At 38.4% G+C, this 18,577-nt stretch overlaps 1 protein-coding gene across 1 annotated transcript in view; it reads left to right on the forward strand.

Moving 5' to 3' along the window:
- The window catches only part of COL25A1 (collagen type XXV alpha 1 chain), a 504,028-nt gene extending 485,845 nt beyond the window's left edge, over positions 1 to 18,183 (forward strand). The window contains exons 31-35 of the mRNA XM_052642063.1: positions 3,205 to 3,258; positions 5,645 to 5,698; positions 10,120 to 10,197; positions 12,011 to 12,049; positions 18,151 to 18,183. Of these exons, the coding sequence (XP_052498023.1) occupies positions 3,205 to 3,258; positions 5,645 to 5,698; positions 10,120 to 10,197; positions 12,011 to 12,049; positions 18,151 to 18,183 (258 nt within the window). The remainder of the gene's footprint in view (positions 1 to 3,204; positions 3,259 to 5,644; positions 5,699 to 10,119; positions 10,198 to 12,010; positions 12,050 to 18,150) is intronic.
- The last annotated feature ends 394 nt before the right edge of the window (positions 18,184 to 18,577 follow it).

Here is an 18,577-nt window from a genome sequence, read left to right on the forward strand (position 1 = left end):
ATATTCAAAGGAGGAAGTCTAGTCTTTGCTTCTGTGCCCTTTCCATGAGCTGGCTTTGCCTTTTGACCACAGGCAAGCTGGTTACACTGGTTCCAGACTTACCCTCTGGAGAGGAATCAGCAGAGAACAAACATAGGGACCCTCTTCTCCTTTATCTTCCTTAGCATCAAGGAAACCTCTGCCCAAGCTTCCCAGTGACTTCCCTTGACACCTCATTGACCAGAATTGGGTCATATGTCCATTTCTGAAACAGTCACTGGTGAGGGGGATGCAATTGTCATTATTAGCTTAAAGTAATTATTTGGGATGGGCAGTTCTATAAACAGAGTTTTCCATAGACAAATGCTTCATGACAGCTTAATTGAAATCAGTCACGGTGTATTAATTTTAAAAACAATAAAGCTGAGGTATTTAATCAGAGGAGGAAGGAGGGACTAGGTATATCTTAATAATCTATGGATATTTCAGACTAGAGCTACTCTAATCCATTGAGTTTTTTCAAGTTAGACAGGCTCCAAATTATGTGAATTCTCCTTCTAAATCCCCACCTCCCACCTCATACACACACACACACACACACACACACACACACACACACCCCCGCATCGTCACAGCACCACTACCTTGTAAAAAAATCATAAATAACACTGCCAGATGGCAGCACTTATTTTGAATAAGTACTCTTTGGGTTGCCAAGCCTTATTAAAAACAAGACCTTTAACTGTACAATAACAATGATAGTTACTATTTATGGACATAATATTTGGCAAAATATATTTCATATTTTATAATAACATTTAATCTTTAGAAAAATTATTGCAGAATATGTATTCTTCTGATTTTACAGCCAATGAAACAGACACAGAAAGGTTAAGAAAGCTACTTAAGGCCACACGACCAGTAAGTGCCAGAACTGGCATTCAAATTTAAATCTGTTTCATTTCAAAGCCTGGCTACTTTACTGAATGCAACTCCTGTTCTTTCAGTAATAAACATGAAGTAATAATCAGTAAAAGTTCAATAAGATTTTATTGTATTTATTCCCCGTAATCTCCTGATACTATATGTGCCTCTAAGTGACAGTGTTAATTAGCACCAACAACTCCTAAATTTAAAGAAGATTGTTAACAGTGAGTTGAAATTTGCCCCCATGGGAATCTAGAGAGTAGAGAAACACAGAATAATCCTTGAATCTGTATGCACAGTTATCAGCTGAACTTGTCATTTCACCCTTGAAAAACATTTAGCACCTTTAAACTTTCTCAAGGTTGGTGATAAAAGAAGGTAACATTTTCTGTTTGGCCCTCATATAAACATCGCCATTCCTCCTGAAGTTTTCATACTAGACATGGACAGTCAAACTTTGGAGATGGCAGCAGAAGAAAATACTACTTGAAATGCAGAACACTTATTTCTTTATTATCACAATTATATCATATTCCTGGGACCACCTCCAATTGCACTTATTTTTTATAAGTGTTCAGATTATTGTCTAAGCCAAGGCAAACTATTCTCCTTCAATAGGTACATGGAGAGAGCGATGAAGGCGGTGAATTCCTACATTATCAAGCATTGAAGAGGGGGCATAAAGGTTTTTAAACCTTCTTTTTCATAAAGGAAGCAAAACGTGCACGACTGTATTGATTTGACTTGATTCATTAATTCTACAAATATTTACTGATGTGCCAGACACTATTTAAGCTGTGGGCATGCAGTAGGGAACAAAGCCAGGATCCAGATACCATGATGTGCATATTCTAAGGAGGGACTCAGCAGAGAATAGACAATTTATAACATGGGTATGTCTCCCGGTATATGAGCACTTTCAAGTAAAATACAACTCAACTTAAGTAGGATGGAGGGGAGGGGAGCAAAGGAGGAAAGGCTTGCTGAAGAGGAGACATTCGGTAGGAGAAAAAAAAAACATTTTATCCTTACATTTTTGAAAGAGTAGTAACTTAATTAGTAATGAATAAACATTTCAGACTGGTTTCAAATAGGAAAAGGAGTACGTCAAGGCTGTATATTGTCACCCTGCTTATTTAACTTCTATGCAGAGTACATCATGAGAAACACTGGACTGGAAGAAACACAAGCTGGGATCAAGACTGTCGGGAGAAATATCAATAACCTCAGATATGCAGATGACACCACCCTTATGGCAGAAAGTGAAGAGGAGCTAAAAAGCCTCTTGGTGAAAGTGAAAGTGGAGAGTGAAAAAGTTGGCTTAAAGCTCAACATTCAGAAAACTAAGATCATGGCATCTGGTCCCATCACTTCATGGGAAATAGATGGGGAAACAGTGGAAACAGACTTTATTTTGGGGGGCTCCAAAATCACTGCAGATGGTGACTGCAGCCAGGAAATTAAAAGATGCTTACTCCTTGGAAGGAAAGTTATGACCAACCTAGACAGCATATTCAAAAGCAGAGACATTACTTTGCTGACTAAGGGCTGTCTAGTCAAGGCTATGGTTTTCCCTGTGGTCATGTATGGATGTGAGAGTTGGAATGTGAAGGAGGCTGAGCACCGAAATTGATGCTTTTGAGCTGTGGTGTTGGAGAAGACTCTTGAGAATCCCTTGGACTGCAAGGAGATCCAACCAGTCCATTCTGAAGGAGATCAGCCTTGGGATTTCTTTGGAGGGAATGATGCTAGAGCTGAAACTCCAGTACTTTGGCCACCTCACGCGAAGAGTTGACTTACTGGAAAAGACTCTGATGCTGGGAGGGATTGGGGGCAGGAGGAGAAGGGGACGACTGAGGATGAGATGGCTGGATGGCCTCACTGACTCGATGGACGTGAGTTTGAGTGAACTCCAGGAGATGGTGATGGACAGGGAGGCCTGGCGTGCTGCGATTCACGGGGTCGCAAAGAGTCGGACACGACTGAGCGAATGAACTAAACTGAACTGAAACATTTCACATGAATGCCAAAGAAACCCAAGCACAGCACACTAGATAGGCAAGTCCTTTTGCACAGTTGGACAGCGTCAGTCTGACCTACAGCCCTTTCAAAAGTGATTCTGTAAAATGCACTAAGATTTTCTTTTGCTGTATCACTGGCAGCAACTCTGGAAGAGTCTGCCTTTTTAGAATTTTGATAGAATGATGCTTCAAATAGAGGCTTTAGACACAAAGCATTAGAGAAATTGTATGAATATAGACGTTTGTGTATGATTGGAACTCTCATCTTTTATTATAGGGTGAAAAAGGAGCTACGGGAGAGCCGGGACCCCGAGGGCCGTACGGTCTGCCCGTGAGTTCTGTGTCTCTCGATGTTTCCCGCATGCAGAAGCGATCTGTTATTGGCGCAGTTAACTCTTCCCTCATGGGCAGACTTATCCCATTAGAGGAGCAAAGAGCAACCCACTAATTCTCTTCAACACCAGTGTAACCGTGTGTTTCACAGATAGGTCGTATTTGTGCCATGTTCTCACACTCAGGTACACTCATCCACGTGCTTCACAAAACTGAGAGGATCAGAGGTTGTCCATGAGATGGACAGGGCTAAGCTGAAAGCAGGATTTGGGGCCATTTGACTGGACCCATAATTGGCCCTTCCTTGGGAGGTCATTGTACCAGAAGTGGGTGTGGAAGCTTTATTTAAAACAACTCTCTTCAGACTTTATCCATTCTCATAGATAACTTACAAAAACTGTTCCTGCTAATAAAAGCTATTTCTAAATTGATATTTACAACAATTTTGCTGTTTCTGACCTTTCTAAATCACTGTGATGACAAGTGATCTTCAGAACAGAGAATGTTGATAGTGTTATATCTTCTGAAAATTCTCAATTACCCCCACTTCAAATTGAGGGCCTGGGGTCTGCTTCAGAATATTCTTTTTAGGAAAATTGTGAATGATGCAATGGGGTAAGACAGGACTTCAGTAGAAGCACATACTTACATCTCAAGGTTTTTAACCACTGTGTAGCTTCCACATACCTTGCACATTCTAGTTTTTATAAACTGAAATAAAAGCGTCAGCCATGATTATTTGAGTGCTAAAAGAGATGACGATTTTGAAATACATTTCAAAATCTAATTGATGGAATCAAGCATCTTCTCAGCAACTTTTGGGTGGATCTATTGTGTGACCCTGGTCATTGCCCAGAAAATCTACTCCACATGGGTGAATGGATAGGGGACCATTCATCTACAAACAGTTTTTAAATTGTGAGCTTCACACCCTCAATATTTATAGACAAGGTGCACATCTAGACAAATTAAAGCTGTATTTAACAAACAGTTTTCATATTCTTTGCTCACTTATAATTTATTAAGCTGTCAAAGTAAAGTAGTTTTGATTTGCATCTTCTGTTACTGCTTATGTGTTTTTAAATCAACTAAACAGTATTTTTGTTTTTGACTTACTCCTAGATAAATAACTTCGATACCAAGAATTAAACTTCAGCAAAATATCACACTATTTAACCTGATACATAATAAAACATGTTCATGACCCTTAATTGCAACATTAACAATCAGTTCACTTGATTTAGTGAAAGAAATTTGCATTACTAATTAATAGAGGATTTTTTCACTTTTCTGAATTAGTTGTTTTAATACTAGTGTTGCATGTCCGGGCAGCCTTAAATAGAACAATAACCTATTCATGAAACTTAGGAACACTAATGTAGCTACTATGGTTCTTTGGCAGGGGAAAGATGGAGAGCCTGGTCTTGATGTAAGTAAAACATACAATAAACATCTCCCCATTATAATAGATGCTGATGGTCTCCATCGTCAATCACAGCAAGAATAGTTCTAATTTTTTCCTGTGCACATAGTTACGCATAGGCATATATTGCTTTGCATGTGGACAGCAATATGAAAGCTATGACTAGTGTCTGCATGAGATAGCCATGGAGGCAAAGACCATAATTATTTTGGTATAAAATTAATAACTGACAGTTGATATACTCCAAAATACTTTCCCAAATGAGAGACACTCAACATCTGTGGCTGAACCACTTATTTTAAAATATGCATAAAACTGAAACGTCTTTTACATGCTACCCTTAGGGAAATGATATGTTTATTTTTAAAGCTGTTATACAGTATTTTTCTTTTTAGCATTCAAGTCCCTATATATCTTATAGTAACATAATTCTCTAAAAATAATGTTAAAGTCAATCCCCCTTAAAGTGTTTACTGCTCGTCCTGTATTATGTGAACAGCAGCAGTAGCAAAAGTGATAGTAGTGATTGTGTATCAGGCACCTGTTGTGTACAGACATCATTCTGGTACTTTATATACGTCTTCAGGTTTAATGCTCACATTGGCAGTTGTGTAGTAAATATTAACCTCATTTTATGGTCAAAGGACTAAAATACTGAAGTGAGTGATTTGCCCACAGCCACACAAATCCAAGAACTTGCCAGGATTCGAACTAGGGTCCTAATATTCTTTCCACTGTGTATTTCTTTGGAGAAGCAGCAAGAAACCCTTTGTTTATAGATACTTCAGATGTTAGGAAACTGTTATTTCCAAGTACTACTTTACCCATCTAAGTTTTGAGATTTGGGGCCATGCCATGTTTCTTTATACTTGTGTTCAGAAACATTAAATCTTGTTTCTTTCAGTATGGTTTTGCCACAGTTACATCAATAGATCTTTTTGGTTTGCTTTTTATCCTGTAGGGTTTCCCTGGTCCACGAGGCGAGAAGGGTGACCTGGGAGAAAAGGGGGAAAAGGTGACCTCTCCAACCTAGCATGTGCCTGTTTGATTTTTCTGCTTCTGTCTGCTTTGCTGTTCAAGCTGTGTGATTCTCTCATACATCTCATCTTTCTCCATCCTGTGCTCCAAAAACACAGATGTCTGATCTAATAAACCAGGTCTTCACAGAGAAATAAAGAAGGCTACACTGAAAGAAATAAGGGCACTGTTAGTGTAGAAGAAAAGAATTATAATCCCCAGAAAACCAGGCTACAATTTTTTGGACTACCTGACACCAATCAGTTGAAAGACGGAAGTTTCCAGGAGGTGTCAAAAATGAGAGGGGCAGGCATTTATTACATTAATAATATTAAATAGCACAAATCTACAACAGTCTTCTGGCAGAGCTCACCTAAGCCTATAAAGCCAGCACCTCATTTATCTCCACAACATTCCTGGTAGAGACAGGATATGTCCTGTATCTTCATTTTTTAAATTGGAAAATGGATGACAAGCATTGTTTCTGAGACCAGTACACAGGGACCAGGACTTATTGCCTTCAAACACTGCAGACATTTTAAATGAAGATATTAGAGTATTTTATGAGATTGGTTTTTAGGTTCTATCTCAAGATAGATGAGGAGCCAATATCAGGCAAAATGGTTTTATGTCTGGAAACAAAGTTGGATTATGGCTATTTTAAACCACTTTTTGTTCTTTGAGGAATAGTTATACATACATATATATATATATATATATATATATACATATATATATATGACACAGATGAACAAGAGGGGAAAAAAAAAGAAACCTCTATAGAATAATGAAAATCTTAAAGTGGCTGAAATTGTACTTTCACAGTTCAAATTTAAACCAATTCTCTTTCTCAGATTGGGCTTCCCAGGTGGCTCAGTGGTAAAGAATCAGCCTTCCAGTATTGGCAGGAGATGCAGGAGACACAGGTTCGATCCCTGGGTCAGGAAGATCCCCTGGAGGAGGAAATGGCAACTCACTCCAGTATTCTTGCCTGGAAAATACCCTGGACAGGGGAGCCTGTCAGGCTACAGTCTATGGGGTCGCAAAGAGTAGGACATGACTGAATGAACACACACACACACAGTTCTCAGATTGATTTATGCTCTACTTAATACACTATTTTCAAAACCCTATAAATTCTCTTTAACAGTGAAGTTCATAGATGTTAAAAAGCAAGGCCAAATGAGAGTTGCCCCAAAAAGGATATTAAGCCTTCTGTGTATTCTTTGGGCCTTAAACAATACTGAGCTTCCCACTACTAGGAAAGCACATGTGAGTGGTTATATAAAACATCACCATCATCATTGTCAATATCATCACATTTATTGATGTGTTTTTGTGTTTTTCGTAGAGCTTCACATATGAGAGTCTTTTAATCTTCATAACAACCCCCTAAGGCTGGTGTTATCATTGTCCCCATTTCATAGGCAAGGAAACTGAGGCGTAAAAAAGTTCTTTTATTCTGAACTGTAAATTGTAACTATAAAATATACATGTTTTGAGGTAAAAGCTTTGGCCCAAGGTGTGTATGTGTGCGCCTTCAAGATTATAGGCATTTATTTTATACTTACCTAATGGATTGTATGAGTCTAAAACTTCATCCACTCAAAATAATGTTAGCATTATGAAGATATTCATTCTAATGATCTTTTAAACAAAGAAGAAATTACCAGTATTACAACTTGTGAAAACCTAAAGCTACAAATTTAATCCTCAGAATAATGTTAATCACTCAATACAAAAGTATTTCTGTACTTCAGATTCCATTATTAGAAGTTTCATACTTAGGAAATTAGATCCAAATGTGAGCACTTTATGTATATCATTCTTTGACAGCAGAGATAAAAATTAGCAAGAGCCCCTATATATTCATACCCACAAAGACATAGTTCCAAAACTATGCTGATTAATAATAACACTGACACATTATTCTCTACAATAGTATCTGTTTTCCATAAAGCTTGAGGGTCACTAAAATATTGTTAAAAAATGATTCCCGGAGCCTGTTAAAGTCAGCATTCATATGACAACCCTTTTTCATTGAATGATTAATCTGAGTTGATTAATCAATCAAAGAAGGGATGGATTCCTAAATTAATAACACCCAGCACACCTGGTGTCAGTCACACCTATATGAAGAGGAGTCCACTGCCTCCCAAATAAGTCTAAATCAATATTATGTCACAGAACTGATGTTATTTGCTGAAGAAGAGTGTTGATTCATCTTGCATGAGTGAGCAATTTACTCCCAAAGCTCCTCCCATCGTACTTCCTATCACACCTGCTTTCATTTCATTTCACCCTGGCATCTCGAGTCTTTGTTTTTGATTGTGATCAACTAAACCACACAGAATTTCTCTTTCTCTGATATTAGAGAAACCCAACTGGTTTTGATTCTGAGCCTTCTGATGCAATCTTTTTGGCACACAGGAGATCAATGTGGAGTTTCACTCACATAGTCAGAATGAATGCATTAATTTGAATGCATATCTCATCTATATCTGTTATGTATATGTCTTTGAATATTGATGCTGTTTTGCTTCTGAAATTATTCAGATTTACTGTATCTGTCATCCTGATTGCAGAATGAATACACTCATTTAAATATGTATTGCATAGTATTTTGTATTCTGCACTGCACCAGCTTCTTGTCTATAAATATGCAGAGATATTTATGTTAATATGAAACAGCTGAGGTACATTCCTTCCTTCGCCTCCTTTTGCCTCCTTTCCTTAATTCCTCCATCCCTGTGATCCATGCAGACTTCCACAGCCTTTACCTTGATTCCTAAATACTAATTCCCATGGCTACATTCCCAATATGTAATTATCCTGCCTACCTCATTTGTAATATTAGCTCAGCTGAATCCAAACTGCTTTTCCCTTCTGGAACAAAACTTTTTTTTTTTTTTTTTTTTGCTTTTGTTATCTTGTGAGTAAGCTGGAAACCCATTTACCATTGTGAATACCTGGCATGACATCAATAAGTGTGAATTAAAAAACATCTCTTGGTTTTTAATAAGTTTTAAATAAGTCTGTTTCTCCAACTGACATTGCTAAGAAATCTTAGCACTTTTAAAATTTATTTACCTGACTCAATAAGGGAAGTATTTGTTTTTAGTTTCCTTAAAAAGAATGTTAAAAGAAAGAAGTATCTTTTTAACACACTATGTTTAAATGAGAGCTACAAAAAATGATGTCAGAAAGTTGGATACATTTCAAAAAGATACAAGCTGTTAAAATTTTTTCCCTTTCCCCTGGCTCATATAGCTCTCATCTCTTATAGGATTGCGGGGGGCCGGGAAGTTGGTAGGTACTGCAAATTGGCTGTGAAAGTTTCCATTATTCCTCTCAACTTCCCCTGCCACCGGCTGACTTCAACACACTTGGTATCTGCCATCTTCACCGGAGTGGTGGCGGGAACACCTCATTCACAAGGACCCTGGCATTGGGTCTAAGTCAGCACTGATCCTCCTTTCTGATGTGTCAGCTTTTGAGTTCTTCTTTCATCTTGCTGAGTCTTTTTAATGAAATCTTGTATTTCACTCCCCAGAATCCACCGCCACGCTAAAAGTCTGGTGTTTCATAACGTCATGCCTTATCTAAACCAGAAAACGGTGGTAAATGCCCTTCCAGACTTTCACTGGCTAAATCATCTTTTGAATCACCATTACTTCCCCCCACCCCAAATAAAAACTGTCTTTTATTTAAACCCTTGTATCCACAGGGGGAAAAGGGAAAGAAAGGCAAAAAGGGGCCTAAAGGGGAGAAAGGAGAACAGGGTGCTCCTGGATTAGATGCACCGTGCCCGTTGGTATGTCTGACTTGTCAACCGTCTCCAGGTGTCCCATGTGGAGGCTGAGCTGGGAGAGGAGCAAGCTGCAGGGGCCGTACCAGTGCAGTTCTGATTGGGTCTTTTTTTCAAAAAACAAAAAGCATTTTATTTTGTTATGGGAGCATAGCCGATTAACAATGCTGTGATACTTCCAGGTGGATAACAAAGGGACCCACCCATACACATACATGTATCCACTCTCCTGATTGGGGTCTTTTAACATAGACTGTAAAGTCCCTCGGGTTTTCCTGGTGTGTGCCACCCCTTGCCTCTGGCCACCAGCTCTTCTTGGGTTTCTCAGCAATCAAGGATTGGTGTGCATCCAGGGAGTGAATGCAGGATCAGAGGAGGAACCGGGACTCTTCCCTCCCGCTCCCCAGAGCAGGTGCAGGTGCCCAGACAAGCCCTGGTTATAAGACCACATCAAGATCTGTTTTCTTTTGTCCAACTTTGCTGGCTGTTACCTTTCCCTTCAGAGTTGCTCCTCTCCCAGTCTTTTGTTACCGTGGTTATTTCTTTAGCAGGATTTGTGCTCAAGTGATTTCTTCTGTTTAGTAACGTTATGAGTTAATCTTTACAAACAGGGATTCCGTGGCGTTAAGGGGGAAAAAGGGGAGCCAGGCCAGCCTGGCCTGGATGGGCTGGATGCCCCTTGCCAATTGGTACAGTATTTCTCTTTCCTACCACCCTGCATGCCATTCCTTTGTTTATTACGTATTCATCCCTCTCAGTGTAAAGTGGTACTGCCAGAGCAAGCTTTCCATGATAAACACACCACGTGCATGTGCATGAATAGCTCCTTCACTGACTCTGCAGAGTGAAGAGAGCAAGCATGTGTTTCAATCGGTGACTGCGAACTAACCTCCTGACATTGTTCTCACAGCTGACATGGCCGCCATGTCTGTGTTCTGGGGAATGTCAATTTATCCCGTAACTATTTCAAGATGATGTTAAAAGTACATTTAAAAAAAAGTAAAGGTACAGCTAGGCTTTAACTTTGGGTTTTTCCCCTAAAGTTAGCTTTTTTTCTTTAAAAGAAATAAAGGCATTTTTGCCACTTCCACTAAATTTCTATCAGGCTGTAAATAAGGCCAAACCTACAAAGTTAAGCTTTTGTGGTCAAGATTTAACCAGTTTGAGGGAATGATGTTAAGAGACCATACAGACGAAAACCAAACTTCTTGAAGCTTCTAAAGGTGATAATAGTCTGTAGCCCATATCTTCTTCTTTGCCACATAACCTTTTCAATTTAATGGCCTCTCCTTTTGAAACTCACTTTCCTAAAGTAGAAAGATCTTCCCTACCTCCATTTGGCATGAACTCAAAATCCTTCCTACACTAAAATCTAAAATTCTACTGGGTGATCCTTCTCCTTGTACCAATCTGGCATTACCGATTTTTTCCCAAATATAAAGTCATTTTAAGGTGTTTTTTTTTTTTAACAATTAAAAAGTATATTCTGACTTTCTGAGGTGTAAAGGAAAATTTTACGATTGTGTTGATGGTTATATTTGGTTTGCATGTTCTTATATTATTCTTAAGTACTAAGCATGATTCTTTAAAGATAAATTTATGCTTCTCAAGTCTTTTAAGAGATTACATAATAGAAGAAATTTTTATTCAGTCAATAATTACAGTTAGAAGATTTCAATATGATGTGCCCAGTCTTTTATTTTGTTTGCTTGATATTGACAATAAATAATATTTTACAATCATTTTGCTGGGAGAAAACACAAGCATGTTTCATAGTATGTCAGTTCTTCTCGCCTTATTTATATCATTTGTATCTGAAGAGTGCTTACACCTTAAGTGAAAATAAATTTTGCAACATTTAAGAATCTTTTGTTTATTCAGGTCTTGTTAATTGGCTTCTGAAGAATTTCAATTAAAAAATTGACGAAGACTTTGGATAACATTTTACTGTAAAGATATAACTACTTATCTTTTAATCCAATCAATTCAATGTTCTATTTTTCCTGCTTCCAATCTAGAAAAGTTGAAAAATACACCATGTGAAGAGCTATAAACTTCAGATAGAAATGGTTCATAACTGATTACTCATCATTATTATGCATTTAGCCATAAAACATAGTGATCAGGAAGAAAAGTTATTTTCATTTATTGAATAAAGATAATTATAAAATGCATTTTAATGAAATTAAGAGAAATAGTACAGATTTATTATCTAAAGATATAACTAAGTAGACCACTAGGTTTTACAAATCATTGTTCAACGTTAAGGATAAATATTTTTATATTTTATTTATTTGCAAAATGTGTACTCACTTTGGAAAACATTTGAATTTTCTTCATTTTAACTAGTGTTAGGTAGTCTATTTGGGGTGGATAAAAGATGCCTATGACTAAAGCCACCTAACAGCTATAAATCCATTTTTAAGTCTTGGAGATTATTAATTATGAAGTTTGATCACTTTTGTGGAAGCTGAGGAATTTTTATTCTTCTTTTTGAAATAGGGGCCAGATGGATTACCCATGCCTGGCTGTTGGCAAAAGGTAGGCATTCTGGAGTTATTTCTAAAAGAAACACTCTCCCTTTCTCTTTACCTGGCCTAGCCCTTTCCATTTAGAACAGATTTTTTTTTTTTTTTTTTTGACATTCCTGGAATTGTATATGGGTATTAAAAAGCAAAAGATTCCATCTTTGGAATACCTTTTGATGGTGTTTACTACTGACTTATTTCTAAATGGATAAGTGAAAATAGTACCTAGCAAACACTGTAATTTAGACCTCTCCCTATTTAATCTTTTCTTCAAAATGGAAAGGGGCAGTGCATCTTGACAATGGTTTGCTTGTGCCAAGTTCCTTTTCCTCCTATGGTTTAAAATTATTCTTAATTGTGATTCCTTTTCTATTTATACTCAATTACTTAGATAAAATATGCAAATACATGGTAGAACCCTGTCGATCAATATTAGTCACAAAGCTGAGAAAGCAGAAAATGTAAGAATGATTTTATCTTCAAAGATGCCTTGATTTATTTAGGAGAATATGGTTATATTTAAGTTGATATACTTTATGATAGCAGTTTGCTCTAGACTCTACATGTGGCTACCCATAGTCACTGTGTGTGTGTATTCAGTAGAGAATGGAACTTATTCTTCATAGAGAACCTGTGTACAAAGGCTGTGTGATAAGCCCTTTCATATAGGTGACATCATTTTATTTAATCCTCATCATAATCCTATAGGGTATCACTGGGCTTTCCATGTGACTCAGTGTCAACATTGGCAGGAGATGCAGGTTCCATCCTTGGGTCAGGAAGATCCCCTGGAGGAGAAAATGGCACCTGGCTCCAGTATTCTTGCTGGGGAAATCCCATGGAGAGAGGAGCCTGGTGGCACAACTGGGCAAACGGCACAGAGTGTTAGTAACCTCAGTGATGCTGATGAGGGAAATGAAATTCAGAAAAGTTAAGTAACTTCCAAGGGCACAGACCTAGTATGTGACAGAACTAGAAGTAGACAGTGGAAAGCAGTGGCAGAACTTTGAGGAGGGAAGAGCTCTGTGTGCTGTGCTGTTCAGAGAATACCAAACCTTTACACTGTAACGGTGCAAACCTCAGCATAAAGCACTGTCGTATGCTACCTACGGTTAAAGGAATTCCACTGATGTGAAAATGAGCTGAGGGAAGTATCAGTTCAGTTCAGTTCAGTCGTTCAGTCGTGTCCGACTCTTTGTGACCCCACGAATCGCAGCACACCAGGCCTCCCTGTCCATCATCAACTCCCGGGGTTCACTCAGTCTCACGTCCATCGAGTCAGTGATGCCATCCAGCCATCTCATCCTCTATCATCCCCTTCTCCTTCCTGCCCCCAATCCCTCCCAGCATCAGAGTCTTTTCCAATGAGTCAACTCTTCGCATGAGGTGGCCAAAGTACTGGAGTTTCAGCTTTAGCATCATTCCTTCCAAAGAAATCCCAGGGCTGATCTCCTTTAGAATGGACTGGTTGGATCTCCTTGCAGTCCAAGGGACTCTCAAGAGTCTTCTCCAACACCACAGTTCAAAACATCAATTCTTTGGCGCTCAGCCTTCTTCACAGTCCAACTCTCACATCCATACATGACCACAGGGAAAACTATAGCCTTGACTAGACGGCCCTTTGTTGGCAAAGTAATGTCTCTGCTTTTGAATATGCTATCTAGGTTGCTCATAAATTTCCTTCCAAGGAGTAAGCGTCTTTTAATTTCCTGGCTGCAGTCACCATCTGCAGTGATTTTGGAGCCCCCCAAAATAAAGTCTGACACTGTTTCCATTGTTTCCCCATCTATTTCCCATGAAGTGATGGGACCAGATGCCATGATCTTCGTTTTCTGAATGTTGAGCTTTAAGCCATCTTTTTCACTCTCCTCTTTCACTTTCATCAAGAGGCTTTTTAGTTCCTCTTCACTTTCTGCCATAAGGGTGGTGTCATCTGCATATTTGAGGTTATTGATATTTCTCCCAGCAGTCTTGATTCCAGCTTGTGTTTCTTCCAGTCCAGCGTTTCTCATGATGTACTCTGCATATACGTTAAATAAGCAGGGTGACAATATACAGCCTTGATGTACTCCTTTTCCTGTTTGAAACCAGAGGGAAGTATACATGCACTTTTACCATTTTGAATTTTTTCCTCTAACACTTGTGGCTTATTCAGTCATTTTTTAAAAAATGTATTGAAGTATAGTTAATTTAGTGTATAATATTGTGTTCATTCCTTCTGTACAGCAGTGATTCAGTTATTCACATATTCTTTTTCATATTCTTTCCCTTTGCAAAATATTGAATATAATTCCCTGTGCTATACTGTAGAACCTTGTTGTTTATAATTTTTCAGGCGTTTTTGACTGGCAGGCTTCACAGGCAAAACTGTAGGACGGCAGAGAGACTCTTATTTACCTCTCATCTCATCAACTCTATTGGTGAGGACATCCTGTGAAACTCCCTCTCTTGCTTAACTACTTTCACACCCCCTTGGCCAGGGAAAGAAAACCCTTCTCTCCCAGTCATTTACTCAGTAGCTTCCCATACTCCACTTTCAGCCTGTCAGACCACTAGCTCCCTCACTTTGGAGGTCACTGGTTCTTGGGAAGATGAGCCTGTCATCATAGTCTTCACCTGAGAAAACTATCCTTTAATCGCCATAACCCCTGTTCTCAGAATTTTTAATACCATCCTGAGCTGGAATTACCATCTGCTCTTTAACCTTGGCCCTGTAATCTGATCCTGTCGTGATTTTTTAATCCAGTCATCCAAACACTTTACATGGAGGGAGATGTGAAAGGCCTACCTTATTCAGCCTCTGATACTACTCAGAACTTGGGTTCATGTCATTTTCAGCCTCTTCTAAACCATGTCCCTTTTGTGAGGCATAAAAATAATGGCAACAAGCAAAGGATTCATCATCTTGTTGGTTCATAAAATGGCCAGACTATTTTATGAGCTAATGTGAGTTGCTCAGAAAATCAGAAATTTCCTTTTTAGGTACTTATTTTTCCTCAGATTATATACTATATGAGATTAACGCTCTCCTAAATCTAGCCTCTCTTTGTATAAGGAATATATACAACATTTAAATCAATTAGACTTCAATAAAGTTTTTAAATGGTAAAAAAGAGAATAACTCAGTGATAAAGCTTCAGTATTGCTTACCACATTCCCCAACACAATCAAATGCAAACCATTGTAATCATCCTCTCCCAACATCTTCCTGCACCAAAAAGAGAGAAAGAAAACAATTAGATGGGGTTGGTAGAGGCAAACTATTCAATTTAGAATGGATAAACAAGGTCCTACTATATAACACAAGAACTGTATCCTCCTGGGATATAGAACAATCTCCTGGGATAAGCCATAATGGAAAAGAATATTTTTTAAAAAGTGTATGCATGGGTAAAATTGAGTCACTTCGCTGTAACAGCAGAAGTTGGCACAACATTGTAAACCAACAATACTTCAATTAAAAAAAAACAATTAGAAAAATGAAATGTTCTAAAATTTCTTCTGTGGTCAATTTAGCCATCTCAAATATGCTGTTGTTGGCCAAATCAAATTAATTTTTAAGTGATATTATTAAAAGAAATGATATTATTAGAAGTGATATTATTAGAAGTGATATTATTAAAAGAAGGCCAGTGGATTACTTAGTCCTGTTTTAGTGGACCACCTTTTTGAATATTAAGTTTAGTAGTCTCCTGGGTCGAGAAATGGCAACCTGCTCCAGTATTCTTGCCTGGAAAATCCCAGGCAGAGGAGCCTGGTGGGCTACAGTCCATGGGGTCACAAAGAGTCAGATATGACTGAGCACACACACAGTCTCTAGACACAGTGATAAATGTTTGACTGAAAATTCAGATTGTAGCTACAGTAGAAAGCACTGTGATTAACAAACAAGTTCTATTGTTTTGTTTTTTTATTCCCTCCCTGGTGGCTCAGACGGTAAAGTGTCTGTCTACAATGCGGGAGACCTGGGTTCGATCCTTGGGTCGGGAAGATCCCCTGGAGAAGGAAATGGCAATCCACTCCAGTATTCTTGCCTGGAAAATCCCATGGACAGAGGAGCCTGGTAGGCTACAGTCCATGGGGTCACAAAGAGTCGGACACGACTGAACAACTTTCCTTTCCTTTCTTATTGTTTTTATGCTACTCTCAATGATAATTTTTTTCATGTAAAACTATTTGATCTTTATTTAAATTTCTTTTCTTTCTAGATATAGTTCAGTTATCTGTATTTGGAGAATAATGATGTATCAATTCACATTGCAATTCATACAGTGAGTAAAAGGCAGAACTCATGGTTCAGAAGATCCTTACAAGCTATTAAAGTTATCATCTGTCTTTATCCAGAGATTATAAACCACTTCATAGGAAAAATACCTATAGCCTTCACATTTTTAAATGTTTCATGAAATTTTGTTTTTTCAGATAGGGCAGGCTTGCAACAGAATCTTCCTAAAGTAAGGTGACCGATTTCTTAAGTTTTAAAATCTGGTGGGGAAAAAAGGATCTTTAAAATTCTTGAGACTATTTACAAAACATTGGTTTCTCAAAAAATGTATTTGTTTGAAATTTGAGAGGAGTGGGAGTGTGGAGAAAAGAATACTACTTCCTGCACACATTCTCTGGCCTTAGCATGATGTGTGTAACACTAAGTGAACTTTATTGCTAAAGATCACAGAGTACCCAGCCCTTTACACATACTTAATATAGCATCTATTTTTACTGGAGAGAAAAAAGCAAATATTTTTAATTAGTGAAATGAAAGATGACTGAGGATGAGTCACCATTGTGATGGGGAGATGAGAAATCTTTATCATTGTCCTTCTCTGGACATTCTACTTTTCTCACTGATTTTTCTTTGAGAAAAAGTCAAGTTTGTCACCAAGATCTGCTCTATAAGTTATACCTCAAAGACTTTTGTTCTTCTATTCTCTCAGACTTAAAACTTCAGCTCCAGGGCAACCTTAGTAATTATGGCTGCCGCCCAGAACAAGGAACCGGACGTTTCTAGATCTTTAGATCACAATAGAACCTGTCATACAGCTTGAAGACTTGACAACAGAGGTCGGTCCTGCACGCCCTTCACAGCAGGGCAGGGCCGGAAAAAGGAAGTAAGAACAAGGGCAGTAGAGTGTTAGAGTTGAGTGTCAGGGAAATAAGCAGTGCCATTGCACTTGTGTCTTAATGCTTGGAGACGATTACATAAGCCACACATAGAACATGTATTTTAATTATGGTGTGTCTGTGATAAAATTCTAATTTTCTGCTTTCCCAGAATAGTTACTGAGACAAAACACTTCCCACAGACTTCTCAGTAGCAAAATAAAAATGTGGGTTGAACCTAGGATAAAATGTTTGATAAGTTTTAGAAAAGTAATGTATAGGACATATCAATTGGCTCATTGATTAAAACAAAACAAAGCAACTTCTATGCAGGGTTCTACCAGTTTTCTTAAAATAAAAGCCAACTGGGAATTTTTATCCTAAACTACTAATTCTCTATATTTCTCTTTTTTGTTGTTTGTTTTCCTGCAGTGATGAATCTAACCTTCCGAGCATGACGTTGTGTATATAATGGTCCACTTTTTATATTTATAGTTGAAATTGGATTGCAGATTGTACAAGTCTGAGATATGTTTACATGTAGCTGCTTCTTCCTGTTTGCTGTAGTACACGTATCCATCTTTTCTTCCCTTACATCTAAAATCGGGCGAGATGTGAAACCAGTAAGAAGCCTGCAGAAAATATAGATCAGTATCTCTTTGTCTTATGTGAAGATATGTATTTATATGGACCCAGTGATAGAAATCGATTGTTCTTGCTATTTTCTTACCTTGGGCTTGTTAATTGCATGGGCAAAAAGCACCATGAGATAGTTTACATGAAATTGTGACCAAATATGAACTCAAAGCTATGAAAATGTACTATACTGACTGATTTTAGAGTTTATCACAGCCCTCCTCACCTTTGCTCTTCATACCCACACCACCCATTGAAACTGACTAAAAGAGCATGATCGTGTGCCAAGCCTGCTTGCTGTGCACCTTCAGATGCTAGCATGCTGCGTGATGAGTCATTTGATCACAACAGAGCTTTTATTTCTTTTGTCATCTCAAGGGGGTTACACCATGGCTTATTGCCAAAAAGTGATAAGGTGGCGGAGAGCACACACACAGATGGTCTTGTATTTTACGGGCGCTGCGGTCCCAGCTACAGATCTTCAGCTTCCAGTGTTGTGGGCTCATGTGGCCTCCTTGGTTAAAACGTCCGGGGGCTGAGCTAGTTGCTGACACCAGTTTTCCTTGGGCTGCCCTTGGCAGTGAAGACAAAGATAGAGAATTGGTTCAGCCTCCTGCGCTCTCTCTCATGTGACCAAGTAGAAAAGAGGTTTACAAAAAGGCAGGCACCCAGAATAGTGGACTTTTTTTTTTTTTAATAAACCAAATTCCAGCAAGTGTTAAAATGGGTGCGTTTGGAAAATGACAGAGGCATACAGCACTTCTTTGGGGTAGGAGGTTCTTGGAATGGCAGTCCCTGTTCCTGA

Source organism: Budorcas taxicolor, chromosome 6, assembly GCF_023091745.1.
Source record: "Budorcas taxicolor isolate Tak-1 chromosome 6, Takin1.1, whole genome shotgun sequence".
Classification (NCBI taxonomy): Eukaryota; Metazoa; Chordata; class Mammalia; order Artiodactyla; family Bovidae; genus Budorcas; species Budorcas taxicolor.